Source organism: Serinus canaria, chromosome 2 (genome assembly GCF_022539315.1).
Source record: "Serinus canaria isolate serCan28SL12 chromosome 2, serCan2020, whole genome shotgun sequence".
In the NCBI taxonomy this organism is placed as follows: Eukaryota; Metazoa; Chordata; class Aves; order Passeriformes; family Fringillidae; genus Serinus; species Serinus canaria.
The window spans coordinates 119804456-119828935 of NC_066315.1; the positions used below are offsets into that span (position 1 = coordinate 119804456).

At 37.6% G+C, this 24480-nt stretch overlaps 1 protein-coding gene across 1 annotated transcript; it reads left to right on the forward strand.

Moving 5' to 3' along the window:
* Positions 1-4802: 4802 nt before the first annotated feature.
* On the forward strand, positions 4803-24466 carry TERF1 (telomeric repeat binding factor 1). The gene is made up of 10 exons (XM_018911031.3): positions 4803-5051; positions 6875-6970; positions 9095-9225; positions 10336-10422; positions 11618-11767; positions 14201-14307; positions 15404-15469; positions 15555-15598; positions 17337-17401; positions 22260-24466. The coding sequence occupies exons 1-10, from the start codon at positions 4844-4846 to the stop codon at positions 22416-22418; spliced, it is 1113 nt and encodes a 370-aa protein (XP_018766576.1). The 5' UTR covers positions 4803-4843; the 3' UTR covers positions 22419-24466.
* The last annotated feature ends 14 nt before the right edge of the window (positions 24467-24480 follow it).

Sequence of the window (24480 nt, forward strand, 5' to 3'; positions counted from 1 at the left end):
AGTGGCATGTACGGAGGTCTCAGCCCAACCAATGCATGATTTACCACTTGCTGCCAGGAATAAAAACATCTCCTTCTGCCATCAAAAGAAAGTCCTAAGCCAATAGTATGCCTAGCACAAAGGCTTGCTAGTAAGGCTCATTTCAGTAGCTCTGCATGATGAAAAAAACCCAACTTACATTGTTCTAGGATTGCAAAACAAAATAGACTGATTTATAGTGGTGTAAAACTCTGTTGAAGTCTACAGCTTCACTAAATCCCAATTTTCTTCATCGTTTAAGCAACCAGTATTATAGAAAATATAATGTGAAGATGGTTTGATAGAATTAAAAAGTGGGTTGACCTTGGCTGGAAGACAGGTGCCCACCAAGTCACCAAGCTCTGGGTGACAGGACAGACAAAATAAGATGGGGAACAGCTAGTAGCTTGATATAAGGCCATTTCCCAAAGCAAGAAAAGAAAACCTGAAGTTTGTGCAGCTCAGCAGTAGCCAAAGCACAGGTGTTTTATCAGTACCTTTCCCTGTACCAACAAAGAACACAGCACTGCAAAGGCTGCTGTGGGAAAATGGACTCTATGCCAGCCAGACCAAATACAGATTACTTTCCACAAGCACAAATGAAAAGTGAATGCTATTCACTTTTAATTATGTATTGATTAGTTTCATATTAAATGTTCCATTTTTTTCCAAGGATTTTTTAAAATTTCTTCTGTTCTGTGGCTGGGTTTTGACCGTGATTTTTTTTTTTTGTAAAGCAGTCAACACACATGGAGTTAGTAAGATGGATAACTACAAGTAGTTTTTAAAAATAGGACTGATAATCATTTCTTTATTTAAGCTGTGCTTTTAAAGAGATAAAGGACAAAAGAAAGGTAATGCAGACATACAGACATACACACAAATATTATGACAGGAAACAAAAAAAAAAAAACCAAAACAGTTAGGGAGGTTACATGTCAAACTGGGCCAATACAATATTAAAAAAAAAAAAAAAATCCACATTTTATCTTTTTTTGTTGTGTGGCTGAACTTATAAAATATGCAAGTACGAATTAAAAGAACTATTAAGTCACAGGTAAAAAAACGAATTAAAAATTTAAATTAATATCTGATGTATTCTAGAACTAGAACAGTCACATTTCTATAGTATTTTCTGAGACATGTTCAAGTAGGAAAGCAGCTGATACCTACTAGCGCCACTGAAGCAAGCTGCAATATTAAAATATTGAATTGCCCTAGGCTACACTCATTAATATTAGTTAAAATATTGAATTCTGTTCTTCAAAATTAGTGTTTGAAAATCTGGAATGATCCAGCAACAATAAGAAATCTTTCTGAATTTAATTCTGTATTTTCTTCTTTGTGATTTCACATTCAAAAAACTCATGCAAAAGAAAGGCTGCATTAAGAGAACACCAGTGACTCATTCAGGAGATCAGAAACATCTGAGATTGCTTTTATAATGTTAATTCACCTCAGCTGTATGAATAACTTTTCAGGTCATTTAATGAGAGGGTTTTTTTCAGAAGATCCCCTCTCACTTAGATATGTCAATAGTTAACAGTTTGTGTTGAAGATGCTAAATGTGAGGTAGCCAATCCCTCATTTGCTGAAGAAGTATTTGTTATAATGAATAAGGTAACACTTGCAGAACAGTTGTCAGATTAAGGAATCTGAGTACCAGAGACATTTAAACTTCTCTTTCTCTATAAAATCCAAGATCATACTGGCATAATTTAAAACATAATTTTAAAAAAATGTCATTAATTCTGTTTTCCTCATTTCCTAGACTCTATTTTAAATCTTCCCAGCTTGGGTTGTGGAATCACTAGGTACTCAACAATTCATGGAATTAGTGTATAAACAAGATACAAGAAATTACACATCCAACTGAGCAACTTCCCCCTGATGCTTCCTTTTTCTAACCATCTGGTCTACACAATATTATTGTCACATACACTTTTTGTTCCCTATAAATTTCACTTTTATTTCCATATTAAAATATGGGTTTAAATAAATTATTTGAGAAAGATTAGTTGAAAATCTGTGGCACTGCCAGGCACCACCTGCATTTATAAATCCCTGGTTGGTGCTTTGGTTACAGTAAAATCCTTCCTTCCTTTTATTACTCAGTAGAATTTAATTCTTAAAATATTACTGCTGGAAAACTTTGAGTCCTGTGATTTTTTTAAACTTTAAATAGCAAGAGAAGTATTTTTTCCAATAGCAATACTTAATGAAATTACAGATTGATTCTTGTCTTGCTTTCAGCAGGATCCAATCTCCAGCTCAGCTTCTCACTTGCACAGACTTTACTCCCTACAGCGTTTTAAAGGTTCTAAGTTTTATTTCAAATTTTTTGTTCTGTGTGCATTACCACCTGTGAGAAAAGGCACTTTCTTCATGCACTTGTTCTCATTTGGGTTAAGTCAAATCTCCTTAAAAGTTCAGTTTAACATTCAGTTGGTTCCCAGCTTTATAGAAGGGTACCCTATAATTTGGGCAGGTATGAATAAAGTCTTTAGCCATCATTCTGATCCCTATTTTTTTATACATTGGTGCATGAGTATTCCAGCAATAACTTTTCCACCCATCCAGCAAACCAGAGCACCACTGTGTAAGGGAGATGTTAGGCTGGGGCCATCTACTGGTTGTATTGCTGAGCTTTCATTGACAAATTTGAAAAACTGTTTTACACATGTAATTCTATTGCAGTTATAAAAATAAAAGCATAGATTAATCTATTAATCACCTAAGTATGTGATGTTTCGTGTGCAATGGTTCTTTGCTTTTAAGACTAAATATCGTATGAAGTTAATACAGACCATTTATTAAAAGAAAAAATAATTTATTTTGCTTTCATAAACAAAATAAAAATGGGGGGAAAGGGGCCTCCTACTTCCCAATAACAGCTAAAAGAAAATTGAAGAATAAAGTAACCAAAAAGAAATTGAAGAATAAAGTGTAAGATTTCACCATGAATTTGTGTGTGTTGTTCTAAAATAGCTAAAATGCTAAAATGCACCGTTTTTAGGGGATTAAAAAAGATCTGTCAATTTTATGATGTACCTTAAAGATTCTCATTAAAAATAAATTCAAATCAAAAAAATTTAGCAAATTAAGAGAAGACTAAAGCCTTTTAAACTGGAAGTTCTAATAAATGAGCAACTACGAACCAAGAATAATCCAGATTGATTGAGTCTGGAGACCAAAAGTATGTTTACATAATTATGCTGTTAAGTGTGTATTTACTCATTTTTTAATGATAGTAGTAATAATTATTTGTGTTGTAATTTAGTCTTATTTCCACTGTCTTCAGGAGCAAGAGAGAGCATTCTACAGGTTTTACAAGTTTAGGTGAGACTCTTTGCACTTATTAAATTGCTACACATATATATTAATGTATACACAGAGACAAAAATATATACATACTAACTCCCTATGCTAATGCCTATACTTTTATAAATATATATTTATACATGTATATAGGTATGCAATACATGTACATTCATTTATATCTATATATACACATGTACATATGCATGCACACCTGTACATCACATGTAACTTGTACCTTTTATACTCTCAGTTAAACAAAATCCTCTGTTGGCTCTTAGTATACTGGGATTGAACACTGTTCACCTCTGCCCTTGGCAGATCCATCAGTAGGAGAGATTTCTAACATGAGCTCTAAGCAGCTGGTAATTTTATCTATAAAAGGCAAATAAACAGTAAGACTTCCCAGCATAAAGAGAAAAGCTTAAACTTGTTGCAGGTTTGGAGACGAGGCTACAGGAGCTAAATTTGGGAAGAAAAATTTTGCCACCATCACAGACAGAACTGGTAGAAACACCTGCAAGAGAAAGAAAAAACTGGTTTAGGAATTAAACTGACCAACTGTGGTTTTCATAAGAAAAAAACATGGGTTTTGCCAGACTAGAATACCATTTCTCATGCTGCTGCAAGCTCACCAGGCACAAGAGTCATCTGACCTCAAAACACCCACAAGATAGGCACCTTTTCTAAAATACTTCAGGCACCCTCTACTGTCAAGGGAAGAGACAGGCCTGGGATAGTACCTGAAATCCATTAGTTCATATATTAGGGGCTCCTCAAGGACACTCAGGGCTGGGTGTTGTGCTGGTTTTGGCTGGGCCAGAGTTAATTTTCTTCACGGTGGCTTGGTGAGGAGCTGTGTTTTGCAGTTGTGCTGAACACAGAAATTATAACAAAGATGATTTTGCTAGTACCCAGCTGAGCTTACACCCAGCAACCTGGTCCTGCTGGTTTTTTATCATGGCAATTTCAAGCTCTGATCCACCTGTCAGTTTTTACTACAAAACTTACAAAATGTCTGCTCAATTAAACATTAATGCAGAATAAGTTCATTTTTATGTCCACCTGGTTCATGTCAAACACTAAGAATTTTCATTCCTGTGATTATCAGCATTAAGAAGTTGCCACAATCTCTTCCATAGCGCAAACCTAAGTCTTGCACTCTATTAATAAAGCTGTCCAAGTTATTTTAAGTTAAATTATGTGTCTTCACGTCTCTTTGACCTCAATGTATTAATGGCCTTGCAAGATTGCTGTGGGTGCAATTTAGCGTGAGCACAGGAGGCAAAAGAGTTAAAGGCCCATCAGCTGAACCAAGCACGCAACCACGACGGACCGGGCCGTGAGAGATGGCCGCGCTGATTGGTTGCGGCTCGGCGAGCAGGGCGGGGCCGGGCGGAACAGCTTTGCTGATTGGATGCAGAGCGCGGCGGGGCGGTACGATCGCTCTGATTGGCTGCGGCGCGGCGAAGCTCAGGGCTAGCAGCCCTTGGCGCGCAGTTTGAAAATGGCGACGGTGGCCCAGGATGTGTCGGGAGTGGCGGACGGTGGCGGCGGCAGCAGCTCCGTCAGCAGCTCCGTCAGTTCGGCCCCGCCGGAGGCTCTGGAGGCCGTGGCCGCGGAGTGGATGCTGGAGTTCGCCTGTTCCTGCCTGTGCCGGCACTTCGCGGAGCAGAGCGGGGCGGAGTTCTGGCGGTGGAGGGACGTTGCGCAGGGTGAGCGGCGGCGGCTCGGGGCTCTCCACAGCCGCCCCCGGGACAGCGAGTCCTGAGGGGCCTCAGGGGCAGCTGCCTCCTGCACGCCGGAGGGCTAAGGCACTCCTTGCCCGTCGACCACCGTGGTCAGCAGAGCTGGGGGTGATGCTCAGCTCAGACCGGGGGCCTCAGGAGATCCCCGAGCTACCGGGGAGCCCGTGGAGGGCTTCTGTGGTATCGGCAGCACTCGCACACGGTAGTAATACAGCAGTGCTAGAAATATTTCAGAGAACTATAGTGTGGAAAACAGAGATGAGATGAAATGAAGTCTGGTGACTGGGTTTTGAATGGAAAAACATATATTTAAAATGGGAAATAAACTTTAGAGTGAGAGTAGTTGACAACTAGAAGTCAATGGCTAGGTCTCAGACAAATTTGATGGATTTATGATGTTTTCTTCAATAAGAAGTAATTTTCCTGAGGATACCAGGTTAGAACTTTGGGGGATATTTTGTCTGTGTATATGTTTTTGACTCGGGTGAATGTAGCACTATAACTTGTTTAAACTTGTGCAAAGAATGGAATACAATGGCATGCAGAATGATTATTAATTATATTGATATGAGATATGGTAAGAAATCTAATGATAACTTAAGTACTTTGAATGGGGGGCTGCTAGATTCAATTATTTATGTTGCTTATGTTGTGTGGCCTTTGGACTGCAACTCAGCAGGAGAATTGTACCGAAGTTTTGTGCAGGTGGGAAGCAGAGACACTGTTAATGCAAAAGCAGAGTGAAAATATCTCCTGGGAAGACTGAGTGTATTAGTAGAAACTGTACAATTAAGTTGTACAGAATTCAAGGTCATGTGGAAATAAGAAGTTATAGCAAATTTTGAACTTGTTCCTACTCTGTTCATCAACAGAGGAGGGAGTTCGGCACTCTAAGATTATAAAGTCAATATTGTAAAAGTCTTTGGGAAAAGCTAATCACAGTCATAAGATTGTAATAGAAAACTAGGTGTGTTTTTTTCATAGAAACACAGAACTGTTACTCTTGCATGTGAGAAAGGGAGACCCTACAGAAATAATGATTAGCTGTCAACAAGAAAGTCAATTCAAACTGAAGCAAGTGCAGAAAGGTAGGAAGGCTGTGGTTCCAGATGATACCCAGCAGCTCCTTTGAACCCCAACTATTCTGTGATTCACTTTTCATTTTGAATGGCTCAGTATTATGAAGTGAGCATGAATTACTATATCCAGCACATTAGCATAAGAAATTCACAGTAACCTGAATGATGGGAATAAACTCATGATACCTCCCATTTTAAAATATGTAATAATCCTTGTGACCTTTCAGCCTTGCAAGGAGGATTTCCCTTGTAAATTTACATTTCTGAGTAAGCTTTCCATGTTGCTTTAACTGCTTCAGTTCTGTAAGTTGCTATAGCAACATGTAAGTGTTACCAGTCTGTCTGTGGCTCGTTGCTTGTGGGCATTCCCTGGAAGTGTTCTTTGGAGTAGACAGCTGTCTTTTGTAGTACCCTACTTACCAAAAAACCCCTACATTTAATACTATGGTATTTGAATTGGATGAATATAAGCCTGTGGTTAATTCTGCTGTTTCTTCAGAAAATGATATATTCTTCTGGTCAAGCTCTTAAATATTATTTTATTATTTATTAGTTGTTTTAGCAAGGAAGAATACTAATTAAGTGGGCTTCATTGGTTTCTTAAGGAATAAGAAATTTAGTAAAATCCAATAATGCAGTGTCTAGTATATATCTTGCCACACTGTGGCAGTGCTGGAGCAAAACTAACTTAAATTTTCTCTTCTTTTCCAGCTCTTATTAGTGGCCTCTCCCAAATACCTCCACATCAGAAAAAAACTGTATATCTCTGCCAGCTTTTGATAAGAATTGCACAAGGAAAAAGCCTTGGTAAATACTCAGGTTCTTTTTTTCAAGTGTTTAAAAATAGTTGCGTGGACTTCTACAGAGGTACATTAGATATTCTTTCACATAGCCTTTATTATGCATTTTTTTTTTTTAATTCAGATATAGCTGTATATAAATAAATTGAGTAAGTTTCACTTTTTGGACTATCTTTATTACACTTGTGACTGAGCTGTCTGCAGCACTGGTGTTACTCTGTGCTGACTTAGCTGCATGGAGTTTAAATGACCATATACCTCTTAAATTACCAGTTTTTTTTTGTCAGAGTAGTATCAACAAATGAAATATACTGGAAAGGACTGACTAGCTCTTAGTGAGCAATACCTACAAGTTTAAAACTCAGGATATGTGTTCTTTTATGCGTATTTAACTCTAGAGATTAAAGTAGGACAGACAGCAGGAATGAGAAGATGGATGAAAAGGATGACTGCCCATGTTTCCTACAGAAGACTGTAGAACTCTCAGCTGGCAGCAAGTCCTTGGGGCTCTTACTCACTACATCTTCTGTTTGGCTGCATTTGCAACTTGTTGGTTTAGCCAAGATGATTTTGTTTGAGTTTCTAGAAGACTAACTTCTTTTTTTTTCACTGTTTGATAAAACTCTTTGGAATTTAAAGACTTCAGAAGCAGTCTTGAAAGCATGAGCATGGAAGAAAAAAGTGTATTCTAGCCTAGAAATGCCACAAAGTCTTAATTTTATACAATTAAACTTCCTATGCTGCTTATCAGGTATTATGTCATCCTGATTTAATTTAGCTTGGGAATAAAATTCGAATATTTAAAATAGTTCATCAAATTATTTAAAATAGTATACAAATTATGGATTTTTTTCCTAATGCTCTAAATTCTAGTACTGTATATAACGCTTGAGAATATTATTTAATTGTGTGTTTTTATCTTATCAGTAGAGAATGATCTGTATGCTGAGGAAGACTGCATGTGTGTTGTAGGTATTACATCAGGTGTAGCTGCACAATGTACATGGAAAGCAAATATATGGTAGCTTTCCTGTTTTTCTAGTTATTAAAATATTTGATCTGCAATGATCACACAGAGTAGGGTGTTTCAGCTCTCTAAGAGCTAAACACTTTGGTTTTACACTATTAAAATAAACAATATGAAGTGTCATGTTACTTGATTGAGACAATAATTAAAGAAACACGTTTTTGCTTTAGTTATGTGTATATATAAACACAATACTGTTTGAAATTTCACTGTTTGACATTATAGTGGATATAAAATAATTTTTCTCTTCAGTATTGTGTCAATTGTTTACCTTATATCTGAAAAATATTTAATGAAAGGAATAAGTTATTAAGAGAGATCCTGCTGATGGCATAAAATGAAGGCATAAGTGAGGCTGTAGTTCAGTGAACATCTTGAATTAAGCTGGCAGTGCCATGGCAAAGAAGCACTTGTGCACCTGCCAGCTCCTCCTGCGTCTGTTACATTGGCACACTCACTTGTGCAGGTGTGCAATGACCAGGCTGGGAAACTGCTTGAGAGTGTTAAGGGGATGAATATTTGGCTAGACTAGATTTCTGCCAGAGCTGGTGAGTGATCCTTTGCTGGGAGTTTGCACAAACCTTGATGTTGGCACAGCAGTACACTGGCATGCAGGATTGCTTCTGCTTTTTAAGTGACGCTCCTGTGTAGACCTGTTTGAGTTTCCCTCTCAGTTTAAGCACTTCAAATACAACAGAAAGTTAAGACATGGAAATAGTGATAGACACAGGAAGAAAAAAACAAACTACTTAGCGTGGTGATTATATATTACAAAATTCATAGTATCAATATCAAATGTTGTGAAATCTCATGCTAAGTTTAATGTATTATTAATGTCAGACCAAATACCTAATTGCAAGTGGCATTTTAAATGAACAATGATTAGCTGACATAATATCCCCTGAAAATGCAGCAGTAATGTTAGTAGCAAGGGTAGGAAGATCTAGTCTCTGAAAAGAATGCAGTTGCTTCATGTTTCTTAAACACACCTAAAAATTGAGGAAAAAGGAATTGAAATTGTATAATATAAATTACTGCATACTGTAATCTATTTAATTCTGTCCTTTAATTTTCATAAGTACTTTGGTTTTTTCCCCCTTTAAGAATTAAAGTTTGAAAATGATCAAAGAATTTCACCTTTGGAATCTGCTCTGTCTTTCTGGACTTTACTTGAAAGGGAAGAAATTAAACTGGAAAAACTTCATGAAGAAATTCGTCGCTTGATTCAAATTCAGGTCTGTGTGACTTGCTCATAATACTTCAGGATGTTACCTACTCATTGGGAATGAATAGCTGGAAAGCTGCCTGGCAAGAAAGGAACTGGGGGTGCTGACCAACAGCAGCTAAACAAGAGCCAGCATGTGTCCAGGTGGCCAAAAATGCCAATGGCATCCTGGCTTGTATCCAGAACAGTGAGGCCATCAGGACCAGGGCAGTGATTGTCCCCTGTGCTCAGCACTGGTGAGGCCACACCTCGAATCCTGGGTTCAGTTCTGGGCCCCTTCGGACGAGAAAGAGTTTGAGGTGCTGGAGAGTGTCCAGAGAAGAGGACAGTGTCCAGAGAAGGGCAGAGGAGCTGGTGAAAGGTCTGGAGCACAAGCCTTACAGGGAGCAGCTGAGGGAGATGGGAGTGTTAAGCCTGGAGAAAAGGAGGCTCGGGGGGACTTTGTCATTCTCTACGACTGCCTGAAAGGAGGCTGTAGCCATGTGGGAGTTGGTCTCCCAGGTGGCTAGTGACAGGATGAGAGGAAATGGCCTCAAGTTGTGCCAGGGGAGATTTAGATTGGGTATAAGGAAAAACTTTCACACAGAGGGCTGCACAACATTAGAACAGACAGCCCAGGGAAGTGCTGGATACACTATCCTTGGAAGTGTTTGAAAAAAACATGTGGATATGACTTAATGGTGAACATGGTGGTGTGTGCTAGGTTGATGGTTGGACTTGATGACCTTAAAGGTCTTTTCCAACCTTAACAATTCTATCTTACTGAGACAGAGCCTTTTTTACAAAAATCTTGGGCTATTAACAGACAGAACTGAATTTTCAGTTTAAGTACAGAGTAAATAGAACCATACAGGGGACCTTTTTCTATCTCATATAGTTCTGTTTGTACCAGTTAAAATTTGTTTCAAAAGCTTCCAATCTGAAAAAGATACAAATTGAAATAAATTTCAAAACTAATTTCAGAGCTAACTGTTAGAAGTAGATATGTGTCAGTAACCTTTAAATACATAATCATCTGAATTTTTGGAGTCTTAGAAAACTGTAGAATTGTGTATTCTCTTGCTTTTTCTGAATCTCAGGTGGCAAGTTTCATCATATCTTTTAATTATATTTTTTGTAGATTGTAGCAGTCCATATGGAAAACAGATATTTCAAGGAAGCTGCTGAAGTTCTTGAAAGGCTGTTCACAGACTCTGAATCAGATAAGGTAGTAACCTGTTTAAATTGCATTAACAGCTCTTGACTTTCAGATGAGAAAAAGGGGAGTTGGTTTGCAAAGCTAGCAAATCCTACCTGCGTAACTTCAATCTCATTATTGTCTGTGCAGTCACTTTCATACCTATGTCACTTCAAAATACAAAAGGAAATTTGTGGCCAGGAGATTGATATATGTACTGGATGATTTTTGTGGGAGTAAAATGCTTTTAACAGCAGTTGTCCTTCATCCCCTCTTCCACTTCATACGAGGAGTGAGATGGCACTACAAATTCTGGGAATTTGATGTACCAAAGCATCCCAGGAAAGGAAAACTCATTAGCTTCTGTAGTACAGACTGAATGCTATTATGCCTCTGACAGGAAAAGACAACATACGTGTTATACCACCTCCTGGTTTGAAGTTCACTGCATCATTCAGAAAGTTGCAAGTTTGAGTGAATATCTCTCTAATATAATAGTGCACACACTTGAATTTGCTGGAGTGGAGAAAAGAGCAACAGAAGAACTGTAGGTGAAAATAAGTTAAAAATGCTTCCTATATCTTCAACAGGTATATTAAGACACATGTTCTATGTAAGTAGTAGCCTGTGTATAACTTACTCTTCAGATACACTTCCATTCAGAGGATTGGATGTTTGGAAAGTGTAGATTGAGGTAATAGTACTCAAATTCATAAATAAAAATGTAACCTATATAGAAGACAATTCTCTAGCTTTTTTGGCTTCTGTAAAATTCAGAGGAATTGGTAGACAAGACGTGAATTACTAATTATCAGTATTGATTTATCCTTAATGGTGCTGTACTAAGTTATCCTTCTCCTGAACACTGTACACCCCTTTCAATGGCAGGCTTTTTGAGGCAGCAAATGAGAAGAGAGAACCAAGTAATGGGGGCTTTTTCTGGGTGTTTTTCCTCCACTGAAAACGCTGCTTTCACTGTTATTCATAAAGGGAATGAAAATGTAAATCTCTGGTCAGTTACACTTTACCATTTACTGAGCACATAAGGTAAATACCTGGCATTATGTCTAGTTGACTCTAGAACCATTTCAAACTGCAGCATGAACTGTATAGGGATATTGAGAAAACTGTATAATCACCATGTTGAGCTTTCTGTATTTCCTTTTTAGCATAGATACCAAGTTTGCTGCAGGATTTGTGTTGTATAAAACTGTACTTTTCTTAGCCTTTAAGGGTGAAGCTTGCAACCGTAATTAAAACCAAGGATCCATATGTTCCTCTTCTACAATGCTTCAGTTACAGTCTTTTGATACGTAAAATCAAGTCTTACATTGAACTTTTCGTGAAAGAAAATGAAACTAGCTTCCTAATACAGGTATGTTGAAAGTATTTTAAAAACTTTTGAAAAAATTTACCTGATACAATTGTTACATGGTTTTCTGGGGTCCCAGGATGAGGGAAGAGACGAGACAGTTGACTCCATGCATCAGAAGGCTTGATTTATTATAATATGATATATAAGATATAAAAACTATACTAAAAGAATAAAGCTAGAGATTTCACTACCAAGGCTATCCTAAGAATAGCAAAGAATGTAATCTCCCAGCCCGAGACGCTGGGCAGGTGTCCTGTGATAGGCTCTCAACTGGAAACAGTCCGACGGGGCCAATCAGAGATTTTCCCGTGGCATTCCACAGCTGCAGATAAGAATTGTTTACAGTTTGCTCCTGAGGCTTCTCAGCTCTCAGGAGAAGAAAATTCCTAAGTAAAGGATTTTTCATAAACTATGTCGGTGACATACAATTAAATAGATTTCTCCTTTCAAGGGAGTTGCTTAGGCAATATTCAATTACTGCATTAGATGAAAAGGAAACTTTGTCTTCCTTTGGATTGTCTTTTTTTCAGCCTTTTTGTTTTAATTAATATGTCTTGGAGGAAGTCCGTAGGAAAAAGACTCCTCTTAAATATCTTCTATGAATGTTTTTCCCACAACTGTTTTGATGAGAAAAATAGTTAGAACAATAGTGTAATTAAAACAAGATCTCTTTAAGAGATGCAGTTCTGATATGGGACTCCTTAAAAAATGTAGCTTTATATTTAATGCTTATTTTATTTAAGCCTACATGACTTCCCATACTAAAAATAAAAAAATCAAGACCTGTTAATTTGGATAAAAGCTTTAGGAATGTCAGGGGAGTTAGGAGATAGAAAACTATTATTGCTATTTTCCTGTAAATACAAATGTTCCTTACAAACAGTCTTGCTCAAAAGTGATTTAAAACTGGCAAGAACAACATTCCTTCTTCAGTTCATCTTCAAGAGGATTGTAAAGAATTTCTCTTATGTTTACTTCATATAAAAGAATATTGAATTATTCAATTACAAAAGCACAGACATCTAAAGGTAATAAGAAGCGAATTTTAAATAAACAATCCTGAAGTTCCTCTGTGTTTTTCATTTTCTTACCAGAGAGATTGGACAATTTATTACATACACTCAAAGTATAATACAAGAAATACTTTTTAATGGTTTCTCTTGAATGTCAGATTTCAAGTTTGTTTTTCAAGGTTCTTTCTTTGAATCTAAGAGGAAGTGGAGGCTTGGAGGTGTCAGAGAAGGCCCAGAATTCCATACTAACATGCCTAATGCCCACACTGCCTGCATCCCCATTGCCTGCACATTTGTCCTACTGTCTGCACCCATATTGCAAATCTTACTTTGAACAGAGTTATTCTGGCACATGGAGGAGACAACTTTGTGAGGAATTTCCACTTCTGTGCAGCACACAGGTTTCCCAGTTTGCCCTGTCTTCTCTGCAGAAGAACATTCTAGCTTTAACTGCTAATTTCTCTTTCTTCTAGTGCCAGATGTAGAAGTATAATCATAGAATAGTTGGATTGAGAGGAATCTTTAAAGGTAATTTAGTCCAACCCACTTGCAATAAGCAGGGACATCTTTAATTCGATCAGGTTGTTTAGAGCCCCATTCAACCTGGCCTTGAAGGTTTTCAGGGATCAGACATCAACCACCTTGCTGGGCAGCATGTTCCATGTTTTGCCACTCTCACCATAAAACAAAATTCTTCCTTATATCTAGTCCAAATGTACCCTCTTTTAGTTTAAAACCATTAACTCTTGTCCTACCTCTACAGGCCCTGCTAAGAAGTTTGTCCCATCTTTTTTCAGTGTAGGAGGCCCTTTTAGGTACCCTATAAGGAGCAATGAATTACTACTTCCTTCTCTTGACACTGGAGGAGAAATAATCTTGGTTTGTGGCTAGAAGTTTGAGAAGAATGTTAGAAACATTTTTTGCCAGTGCAAAACAGGTTATATTACAAGCCTCAGGTCTGCTTAGACGTGTCTTTTGAACATGTTACATGTATGCTTGGTCTTACCATGTGCTACAGATAAACTTGACACCTGTCAGTTTTAGTTTCTAACCTAGTTATGAAAACCAGACTTGGGAGTACTTTGATAGTATTTGCAGTCTTAGCTAAGTTCTGCAATTTATTTAACACATTAAGTTCACCTATTATGGAACTATTTGTTGTATTTCCTTGTGTCCATATAATAATCAATTGCAGCTATGACTAAAATTTTTCCAAGTTATTAGTAGATAAAGATCTTTATGGATTTCAATCTAACATGCTAAAGTTGTTTTGAAACTACTTACTTTAATGTTAATACCTCTGAAATATCTGTCAAATAAGCACTGCTAGTTCTAATAAAAAGTATGTATATTAATCTTAGTGCAGACTCCTATCTGGGCACTGCCTGGCTTTAATTTTAAGATATTACATTTCTCACAGGAAGCCACAAAACATGTGGTGTCTAAAGGGTTGGGAGCAACAGCATTGCAAAATGGACCAGCGGAAGTCAATGAAAATGGCAAAAGTGATTTGGAAACAAAACAAAGGTTTGTATTAAGTCTTATACTGCTAAGGGATGTGCTTGGACATGAAACTTGTAGATCAAAGAGTAGGTAAAAGTGGGGATGTTAAATTCCAAACTGCTGTCCAATAGAAAATTACCTACAAGCACATTCCCTATTTTCTTTAAATTTGTGTTCTTCTGTGGTTGTTACTTTTGGCATTTACATGAAAAAGCTTGTCATTAAGTTTAATTATTTGTGAGGTTGCACAATTTGCAGTTTAAACAGCTGTCAGTCTACAATAATATAAGCACAAAAAAGACTCTGCTTTTTTAATGCTTGATTGAGCTCCTTTAAGTTCTAATTTCAGACTATAGGTCATCTCAAGAAGAAAAAGAATTCTTACCTTTCTTACAGCTGACCCCTTAATGATACTAGTGTGAAGAGAAATAGTTACGTTGCTTCATGATTCTGACAGTGCAAACCTTCAGAACAATTACATGATTATATGCTAATATTCCACTTTTATCACCACTTGTTCAGGGAGAATAAGTTGCTGGCTTTAGCTGGGATAGAGTCTGTATTTTATCATTTTTGTACTTGGAAAATTCTGATGCAGACAGTAGAGAGGAAGACAAGTCATAAGATTTTTTTAATGTTTTTTTAAAAGGGCAGCTCCTGACACATCTGAGAGATACAATAAAAGACTCATTCAAAAAAACCTATGTAAATAATTCCCAGTGAAAAACTAGAAGTGCAAAATGCCTCTTATCTTCAACTTAAATGTCTTGGGAACAGGCTACCCAAGGAAGTGGTCATATTACCAAACCTGACAGAGTTTAAAAAGTATTTGCACAGTGGTCTCAGGCACATGGTGTGACTCCTGGGGATGACTGTGCAGGGTTAAAAGCTAAACTCAGTGATCCTTGTGGGTCCTTTCCAACTCGGCAGATTCTGTATTTCTCCTCCAGGTATAGGGAGGCAAGGTTAAAAGGGTGAATGCATTGATGCAGTTAGTGATTGTATGCCACTGCTTCTGTAGAGAAGTCTTAGGATTTTCTTTCATTAAAATATTGTTGAATCATATAAATGGCAAGTTGCTGCCTAGGAAATAATTTTTTTTTTGTCGTTTCTTTATAAGGTTGGTGGAAGAGAAAGAGAATATCACAAGTCAGTGGTTTGGAAACATAAAAAAACCCATAGCAAGGTAAAAATTTTTGTTGTTATTGCTCTGGTCACAGACTTTTCATCAAGTACTTTGTATTTTTACTTCAGATCTGTGTTCTTTGCAGGAGACATTTAGGACAGAAGTCCGAAGAGAACAGAGTTCTTCAGAGTGAGTATTAGTATATTTTTACACTTTCAAAGCATTCATGTCAAACACTTATTTCTAACTGCTATCCAATGTGATCGGGTTAATGCAGAAATCATTGTGGTGGATAAAACCACTCCAAGTTGTGTATGGTTTCTGCACAAATGCAAATTTGGTGGTTGCCATATTTAGGAAGCTGTGAAGTGGCTTAATGTTCTCTAGCTATTAATTTTGCAAAAAGATTCACTATCTTCTGATTTGCTAGGTTGGTTTACAGGACTTAACTTCTGTGCAAAAGAAAGCTGACAGATGAGTACTGAAATTAATTTCTTTCTGAATTCTGTGCTAGATAACTTGATTGGGAAGGAACTAAAGAAGTTAGCTGATTGGAAAAAAAAAATTGTATTGTAAAATGTACAAAGTCAGGATGTTTGTGTGATTTCCTGGTATTACTTCTTAAAAACCTAACACAGATAATATGCTAGTTATAAGTAAGTTCTTAAGACCATTAGCACCCTCTTACCACAGCAAGATGATGTTATAGTTCCTGCACATGGCCATTGTGGCATTGTGTTTTAAAAGATTTCTTAATGTTGGTTGTGTTAATTGTTTTGAATTAAGAAATTGTTTGGTCCTCGGTTCCTCCCATGGTCTTCCCTCACGAAGGTTTGTCCCAAGTCGTTTCCCACTTTCCTTTCCTGCCAGTTACCTGCCCATCAAACCCAGTGACCCTCCCCTCCTCCCCTCTGCCCTTATAAGTCTTCTCCCCTTCCAGTGGTGCTGTCTACTCTCCCTGCGGGTATTGTAACCACCCCGCCTTTTGTTCGAGAATTTTTGGTGTCATTCATCCCTGCCTTGCTATATGATTTGCCTCCAGGGCTTCTCCTCTCCTATGTGTAATCCCCATTGGTTCTGATATGTTGTTCACTCCTCCCCTGCCCTTCTCGTATTGGTTGCCTTGTGTCTCCTCCCTCCACGCCCACTCCCTTTATCAGTTCCTCCCCGAGCCTTTCTCCCTTGGCACTTGTCCCTGGAACCACGGAGGAGTAAAACATCCTTGACAGCCACGCAACTGTCCTCTCTTTACTTCCTCTGCCTTGGATTCCTCATAGCCTCACTCTCGCCTGTGCCACCCATGCCACAGACGGCACCATCCCCTGGGATCCACTGGGGGGACTCAGGGGTGGCAAATCTAGCGGCTTCCTCTGGCCAAGCTTCCGGAGCAGCTAGCCGGGACTGACTGGCTCCAATGGCTGCAGAGAAGGGCTGCAGCATGTTGTACATGACGGACAAACTCTTTAGATTCTTTGAATGCTTGCCACAGTTAAAACCTGATACATGTACTTGGAAATGATGGAATTTGTATACAAAGAATCATAGCTCTGATTTGTTCTTACTTCCCATTCTATGTAAAATGAGAGTAGTGTGTATAGTAAAATGTTTTCACCGAGATAAAATGTTTTGTTATTATGTACCAATTTTTACCTAATTGTTTAAAATATAATTCTGTGAGTTCTATTGTATAGAAATTAGGGTGAGTTTTTTGAAAAGTCTATTTTTGAAGCCCTTGGACTATGGCAAAATTCATGTGTATTCATTTATAAAAGTATTCTTACATGTAAAGAGACACTGAATTTTTCCCAATCTGTCAAAGCATATCAAAATAGTGTACATTCTTGTCAGGTCTAAATGGTAAAATGCAAAAACTGCTGCCTTGATGTTGACTTCTCTTTGTTTTGAATTTATATTAACTGTCTTCTAGGTCTTAATGACATGCAAAATGTTGGAAAAAATGGAGTTTCTTTGGCATGTAGCCGGAAAAGACAGGTTTGTACCTATTTTCTCTTCTAAATGGAGATAAAATATGTGCATTCAGATTCATTTTTTCTCAGCTTTAGTCTAGTTTTTAAATCTAGTGCTTAGATTTAAGATTCTGTAGATTACTTAAGTGCCACTGTTCCTGAAATTGTTACAGTCCCTTTATTTTATAGACAGGAAATATAACATATTTTTACTGTCTCAAATATTGCTGTTGCTAATGCTTCCAAGACTTTTATTTGTTGAAAATACACCATTACGAAAGTTTAATGTGAAATAAAAAAATCTTTCCACAGTTTGGATTAAAGAATTCAGGATGTCATTTACCTGTGAGAATTTTGGGCAAATATTCAGAGGCAACTTGTTTTCCAGCTTAGAAGGTTAAAGATTTAGCACTTTTATAATTCAATACTTTATGTGATGTAAAAACATACTTGGGAAACTACTCTAGTTTTTATAAACCAAATGGTAGGGTCTTCTTATAATGCTACATTTCAGATGGTCCTTCTGCACTCTTTATGGGTAAGCCTACTTCATTGAATTACATTAAAAAAACCCTACTGTGATCACTAATGCTGAATTCCCATTGGTGGGACATGCAGAAGTGTATGCCTTAATAGAATGCAATTTGAAGTGGATTTGATGTTGGGGTCTTTCAAGCTAATTTTTGCTTATAACCAATTTTACTTCATAAGCCTTCAGCATTTTATCATGTTAAATGAAGAAATTAACATTAAATATGTGTATTGCCATTGTTGGATTCCTGTTCATAATATCTCTTAGGAAGCAATGTGGAGTCTTTCTATTTAGATAATAGTGCAAGTTATCATCATACATCCATTTTGATGTGAGCTGTTTCATATTTCTGGTGTTCATTTTGATATTTCATTTTTCATATAACAGAGAAGACCAAATATGCTTATTTTGTTTTTTTTTAAGAGGAAAGTTCTACTTACTCCTATTTCTTGAAGCATTCTTACTGAAGTTGATGTACTGTTAAATCTTCAGTTATATGCTGTCCTCAAAAGGGTTGAAGTCCTAATGACACCTCATCTATCCTTGAGGTTTAAGCCCCTATAAGTTTTTTACTTTCTCACAAATCTCAGGAATAGTTAGATCACTGACAGTCTCTTTAGAAGCTGCAGATAAAACCAGTGCCCTAAAAAAAAAAAAAAAAAAAGGCACTCAATGGATTTGTTTTTTGCCTTTAAAGACAAAATTTATTCCAGCATATACTTGGATAGATACCTTGTTAGCCAGTTGCTGGTAAGCACAAGTACTTCCATCAAACTTGTTTTCAACATCAAGAATTAAACTATTTGGACCACAATGACACAGAGCTAATGAAAGCTTTGTAGTCACATATTTTTATGCTGAGCTAGTCTGTTACAGGGTCACCTACAAGCACTGTGTCTAGGTCTAGGGCTTACACACACATCTTGTTAGGAAAAAATAGGAGTTGTTTGCTTAATTATGTTGTTATAGTTCGACCTTAATTGAAATATAAAGACTAAATTTGTAGAGAACTGCATCTGACAGGGGCATTGAAAATTTTAAAAGAACTTAAATGAAATTTAAGATTCAGAACTGTGTTTCTTTCAACACTTAGAAAAGTTGTAGGCATCTGCTCCGTTATATTTATGCCTTACTCCCTACCACTAAAACCTCGTAAATGTTTTATAGAAAGCAATGATAATTGGCCTTTTAAACAATAAATCTGCTCCTCTGCTTAATCATCTGGGTTATAAAATGGTCCACATGCATGAAAGAATGCAATGAATGTCAGAGCTGTTGACTTCTAGAACTTCCTTTTCCATGTAGTCCCTCATTCAATGTTGGCATTGTTTGCTCTTGTTTTGTAAATGGCATTTCATTGCAATGGTTCAGTGCCCATTTTCAGCCTTTCATTGCAGTGTTTTCAGTTAGCTGCATAGAACAATCTGCAGTGCTATTGAAAGGACACATACTTTATTTTCTCATTCCTAAATTAGGGGATGCAAGTGTCACAGAATTTAGGGAACTGTTTGTACTCAATTTTATATCCAGTAATTATATGACAAGTCCTTTGAGTTTTCTAACATCTGGATGATACTTGATTTAAATTAAACATGTGTCTGAAAATGAGTTTCCGAATTTTGTCAGACTTGTATGGAAAAAAAAACTCCATATAATTAAAGCTGAAGGAGAAAACTCAGAGCCGAGTCCTATAATACATAAAGGAAGACAGGTTACTAGAGCAGAACTGACTCAAAGGAATAACAAGATCTTCAGATTTGTGAGGGAATGTCTTCACATGCTGCCTGGCAAACTCAAGCTTGCTCTGCTGGTGTTCAGAGCTGGCCAGATGTCACGTTGCTGTGCACCAGGCACTGCACTGATGTGAGCTCAAGTGGAGTGCTGCATTATGTCCAGGCTTTCAACCACTCTTGTAACAGTGCAAAGCTGGAATCTACATAAATTCTGTCCCAGAAGGGACAGAGAGCTTGTCAGTGAGTGGGGAAGGGGGCAAGTTATTGCTCTGTTCTGTTTCTCAGTGAAAACAGTCAGTCCCTGATTTACCTGTAAAGCAGGCCTTCATTTACACAATACATGGAAGAAATTTATTTTTTTTTAAAGCTCATTGTGAGCAATTAAAAATCAAAACAAGCTAAAAACAACCCTTCTAACAGCAAATGTAATTAATCATTGCAAGTAACAAGGGTTGTGATTGTCTCTTTTGATGAAAGTATTTGAATTATCTAGTGCTGTAGGTCAAGCATAACTGTGTTACTTGAATAAAGAATTTATTTAGTAAAGTTTTCTGGCATGCTCTGAAATGAGATGAACTACATTATTCCAATGGAATCTCTGGCCTTTTAATAATAGTAGGAAAAAAAAGCTATTCACTGCTAATGTTGCAAAAGATCTGTGGAACAGGAAGAATTAGAAAAAGGAAGTATTTTTGATACAGGGTACACTACTTTAGAGAAGTTTTAGGTTCCTAACTGTTTAGAAATACAGTTGAACTACTATTACTTGTAAATCTTTCACTGCTTAGTGAGGTTTGTCAGTGATCAGAGTTTACTGAAGAGGCCCTGATACTTGCATTAAGCTGGAATAAATCCAGCTTTGAAATGCGAAGTTTGGTCTTTATACACCTCAGCTTGCACTTTGTGTAGATGCCACACTTTCCTTTTTGGAGAATAACCAGGATACAGTTTTGATCTGATACAGTTTTGAGACTGAATGTTATCTATGTTCTTTCCCCCTCAGAGACTGCCCCTTGTCTTTCATGTCTGAGCCCTGCTGCAACTTTTAGAAGTTTAAATTTAACAGAAGGGTGGAACCATGCAGAACAGCACTTAAAATTGTCACCTGGCCAGAGACTGCACTGCTGATGCTTATAAGAGAAGAATCTTTTAAAGATCCCAGAAGGGTTCCACATCATTAAGAAATAAATTTACTTTTTCTTCCTATTTGTATGGATGTGGGTTCTTGTGCCACTGACAGGCATATTGGCTGCGTGTTCCTGCTGCTCATCCTCCCTTTGTGCACAAGCAGGAGGGTATGCATTTGTGTAATGGCAGCAGCCATAAGATTTACATTTCCATTGGGTACATTATTTTCAGTGTTAAGTGATGTTTATTTCCTTTTAATTCACGTTTCCTTGCACTTATCAGATCTAATAGCTGGCTTTAAGCTGAGGCTATTCCTTTGCACCTGCAATTCCCTTTCTGCCCAGTTCTTTACAGTTTTGAAGGTTTCAGTTGTAAAGGTGAGCCATAACATGATTCTCTAATGTTCCCTTCTGCTTTATAGCCAATGCCATTTATCCATTTGATAGTTGGAAGTGATCTGTTACTTACAGGAGGTGGTTTTATGCATACTCTGGGAAGCCAACCTTTCTTTTATTCTACTAAGCTATAAATTTTAGGCTGTCAGATTCAGCCATTTACAATTCTTTTGGCTCTTTAATGTTCTATAAACATTTTTTACTTCTGATCCTGTTACTCTATTAACCCAGGGCTTTATTAACACATGTCCCCTTTGGGAGCCCCCATAAAGCTCTACAGGTTCAGTTACAAATTTATCATTGTTTTAGTGTGTTTTTATACTTTGTAATACTTTGAAGTAGTTTTGCTTTTTGTATCCCCATAGTTTTCCCAAATTGTTTACCCCAAATTGTACCTCCTTTCCTTTACCTATGTAATTCCTCTTCCTTGATGAGATCATCCCCAAATCCCCACCCTGGCTCTCTGTCAATCACCCAGCATCCCATCCCCTTCATCTAGAAGCTTCGGTTCAAGCCCAGGGGTCAGCCCCCTGGGACTTGTTCTATAGGCTATCCTAAGTGTGTATCCCATAGTACCCATCCCTTTGGGTCATTTATTGGTTAGTAAAATGTTATCTACTTTTTGTTTCTTCCTCCCTTTATATGTAACCTTGGCACAACTCCCGGGGCTCTCAGCAGGAGGCCACCTGAGGTGCAGGAGCTCCCCAGAGCTCCTGAATAAAACCTTGGATTAACCCCTGCTAAGAGTCAGCCCTTTCTTCCACCGAGGTCTCTGGTGTCTTCTCTGCTGCTAAGGCGACTGGCCTGGCTGCCCTCAGCACCCTCGGGGTACGAGTAAGGTTCTCCCTGCAGTCGGCCGTGTCAGGGTCGCTCCCCCGGTGTCTGCTGACTCGGGCCTGGCCGGGGTTCCTGAGAAGGCTCAGAGGGACAGAGACAATCATTTATCTCTAGTTTCAAGATAAAGTGCTCAAAAAAACCTGTGACATCTGTACTCTAACAACTACAGAGCTGTTTGAAAACTTCCTTTAATATTTGCTATAAGCTCTCACATAAATACCTTTTTCTGTTCATATATCTGGTGTTTTCTTGCCCTAGAAATGGACTCCGAAAGAAGACTTGGAGCTGAAATCAGGAGTAAGGGAGTTTGGAGTGGGTAACTGGGCTAAAATTTTAGTCCATGGTAACTTCAACAACCGAACAAGTGTCATGTTGAAAGACCGGTGGAGAACATTGAGCAAGATCGAACAACGTTGATTTGGACTACAGGAACCAACTCTTCTTGACCTTTCCCTACATAAGGACCTACTCTAGCTTTTCAGAATACCATCTTATTTTAGTCTCAGAGTGTCCAGGAGTGCTGTCCTAAAACATGAAACAGAATAGTAATAGGTATAAAATATTTATGTAAGCACTCCTACTCTAGTAATGACTTAAATGTAAAGTCTGGCCTTTTTGCTACATGCAGTAACAGATAACCTAGATTCTGAAATGTGAACACGTTTGCAGTGATTTAGGAAATGTCTGTTGTGTAAACAGGGGTATTAGATCTGACTGGCAACATCTTTAGTTTGATGGAGGCTAATAAAAAGTGAAGTGTTCTGTATTTTTAAAGGGCTGTATCTTTTTAGATTGACCTTTTCATAGTTTTACTTCCTGCCATATAACCCATTCTAATTTGTTTTGCTTCACTTTGAAATTTAGGTCAGACTTGATATTTCTGTAAGTAAGTTTTACCAAAATGTATGTATATATGTATTAGTATTGCTAATTTTCTGAGATGATGGTTTGTTGGGCTTTTTTTCTGCAGTTAAAAAAGGGACTGGTTAATTTTTTACATGGAAAGGAACCCTATTATACTAGCACTTAGCATTTCTTGGTTAGTTTGTGCCACCTACCTTGTCTTGACCAGTGACTTCTTCCAGACCAGCAGGAAAGGGAAACCTCAAAAACACATGGCCAAAGTGGGGCTCAATAATGAGTCTACACTGTCAGTGACAATTAAGATACACTTTAATGGAGATCACTATCAAGGTCTCTGCTGGCCACTGCAACTCTCCTGCTCATGGGAGACTGGAACAGATGGATGATGGCACTAGCCTGTATCTCTGGATTCAGATCATTTGGAAGAGATTTCCACAATCTCAGCAAACTTGTGCTTTCCACTGTCATACTGGTCTGAATCTAGCGACTTGAACTAATATAATACAGCATTCTTTGAAAAGCTAAATCGCCTGAATTCAGATGTTTTCTGTACCATTTTTCTTGGCTAAGGTTTTTATTTTCCAAGAACCTTATAAGAACAAGCACCTGTCTGAATTGGTCATATTAAAGCTCTCTGAGATAATTTTCCCCATTAAAAACATATAATTATGAAGTCTGAAACATTCAGAAAGTATTAAAATAATCTCTGCTTTCTGTTTTGGAGGCTTGCTTTCATTACAATAAAATAGTAAAATGCAGTTCAAAGGTTTGTTTCACAACACACTCTTATTGTGGACAGAACTCAAGCAGATCACCTTCATCATTCTTGCTGAGAGACTCTATGGCTTCTTCCAGGAAGTCTTTATGTTGCGTGTAGATGCTGCCTGTCTTTACCAGGCAATTTTCTCAACCTGCATAGCAGTCTTGCCAGTGCTCAGATGTTGCCAGTTCCTATGTTAATCATTGTGGATGAGCATTTTTTACTAATAATAAGCAATTTTTTTGCTCTTAGCCAAGGCCTTAGTCACAAAGTCTAAGTTCATCTGCCAGAAACGTTACACTGCATCTTACTGACATGAAATTTTGAGGAGACCAATTCCTTAACAATGCTGACTAGGTCTATGTCTTCATGAAGGTGGCTGAATTTGAAAACTGCTGTGTACAGGAAAAATACTTACACAATCATAGTGTAAAAATTGTCTAGATGATACTGGAGAGGAACAAAGTACCTAAACTGAAATCAGTTTTAGCTTTCAAAAACTTCATTTTTATTTGCCCTTGCTCTTAAATGTTGACAGTAACTATTCTCAGACTTGAAAATATTTGGCTGGCTCACTAACTGAGCAGAAGTATTGCCTGGAGAGACAGGGCTATGGCCAGTAAAAATGGAGAACTTAAGGAAAGCAACTACTATGGTTAGAAACTTCAGCTTTTTAATTACAAAAGAGAAACACAGTAATATGCTTCTCGTGTTCTAATACAGAGATCAGTCTTTGCATTTTGTATTAAGGCAGAATTCCTGAAATGATTCTGCCAAAGTCCTGACTAATTTAAAATTTGTTAAGGCTCCAGAAAATGCAGCAGAAATATATAGGTTTCTTGGCATTGGTGTTAA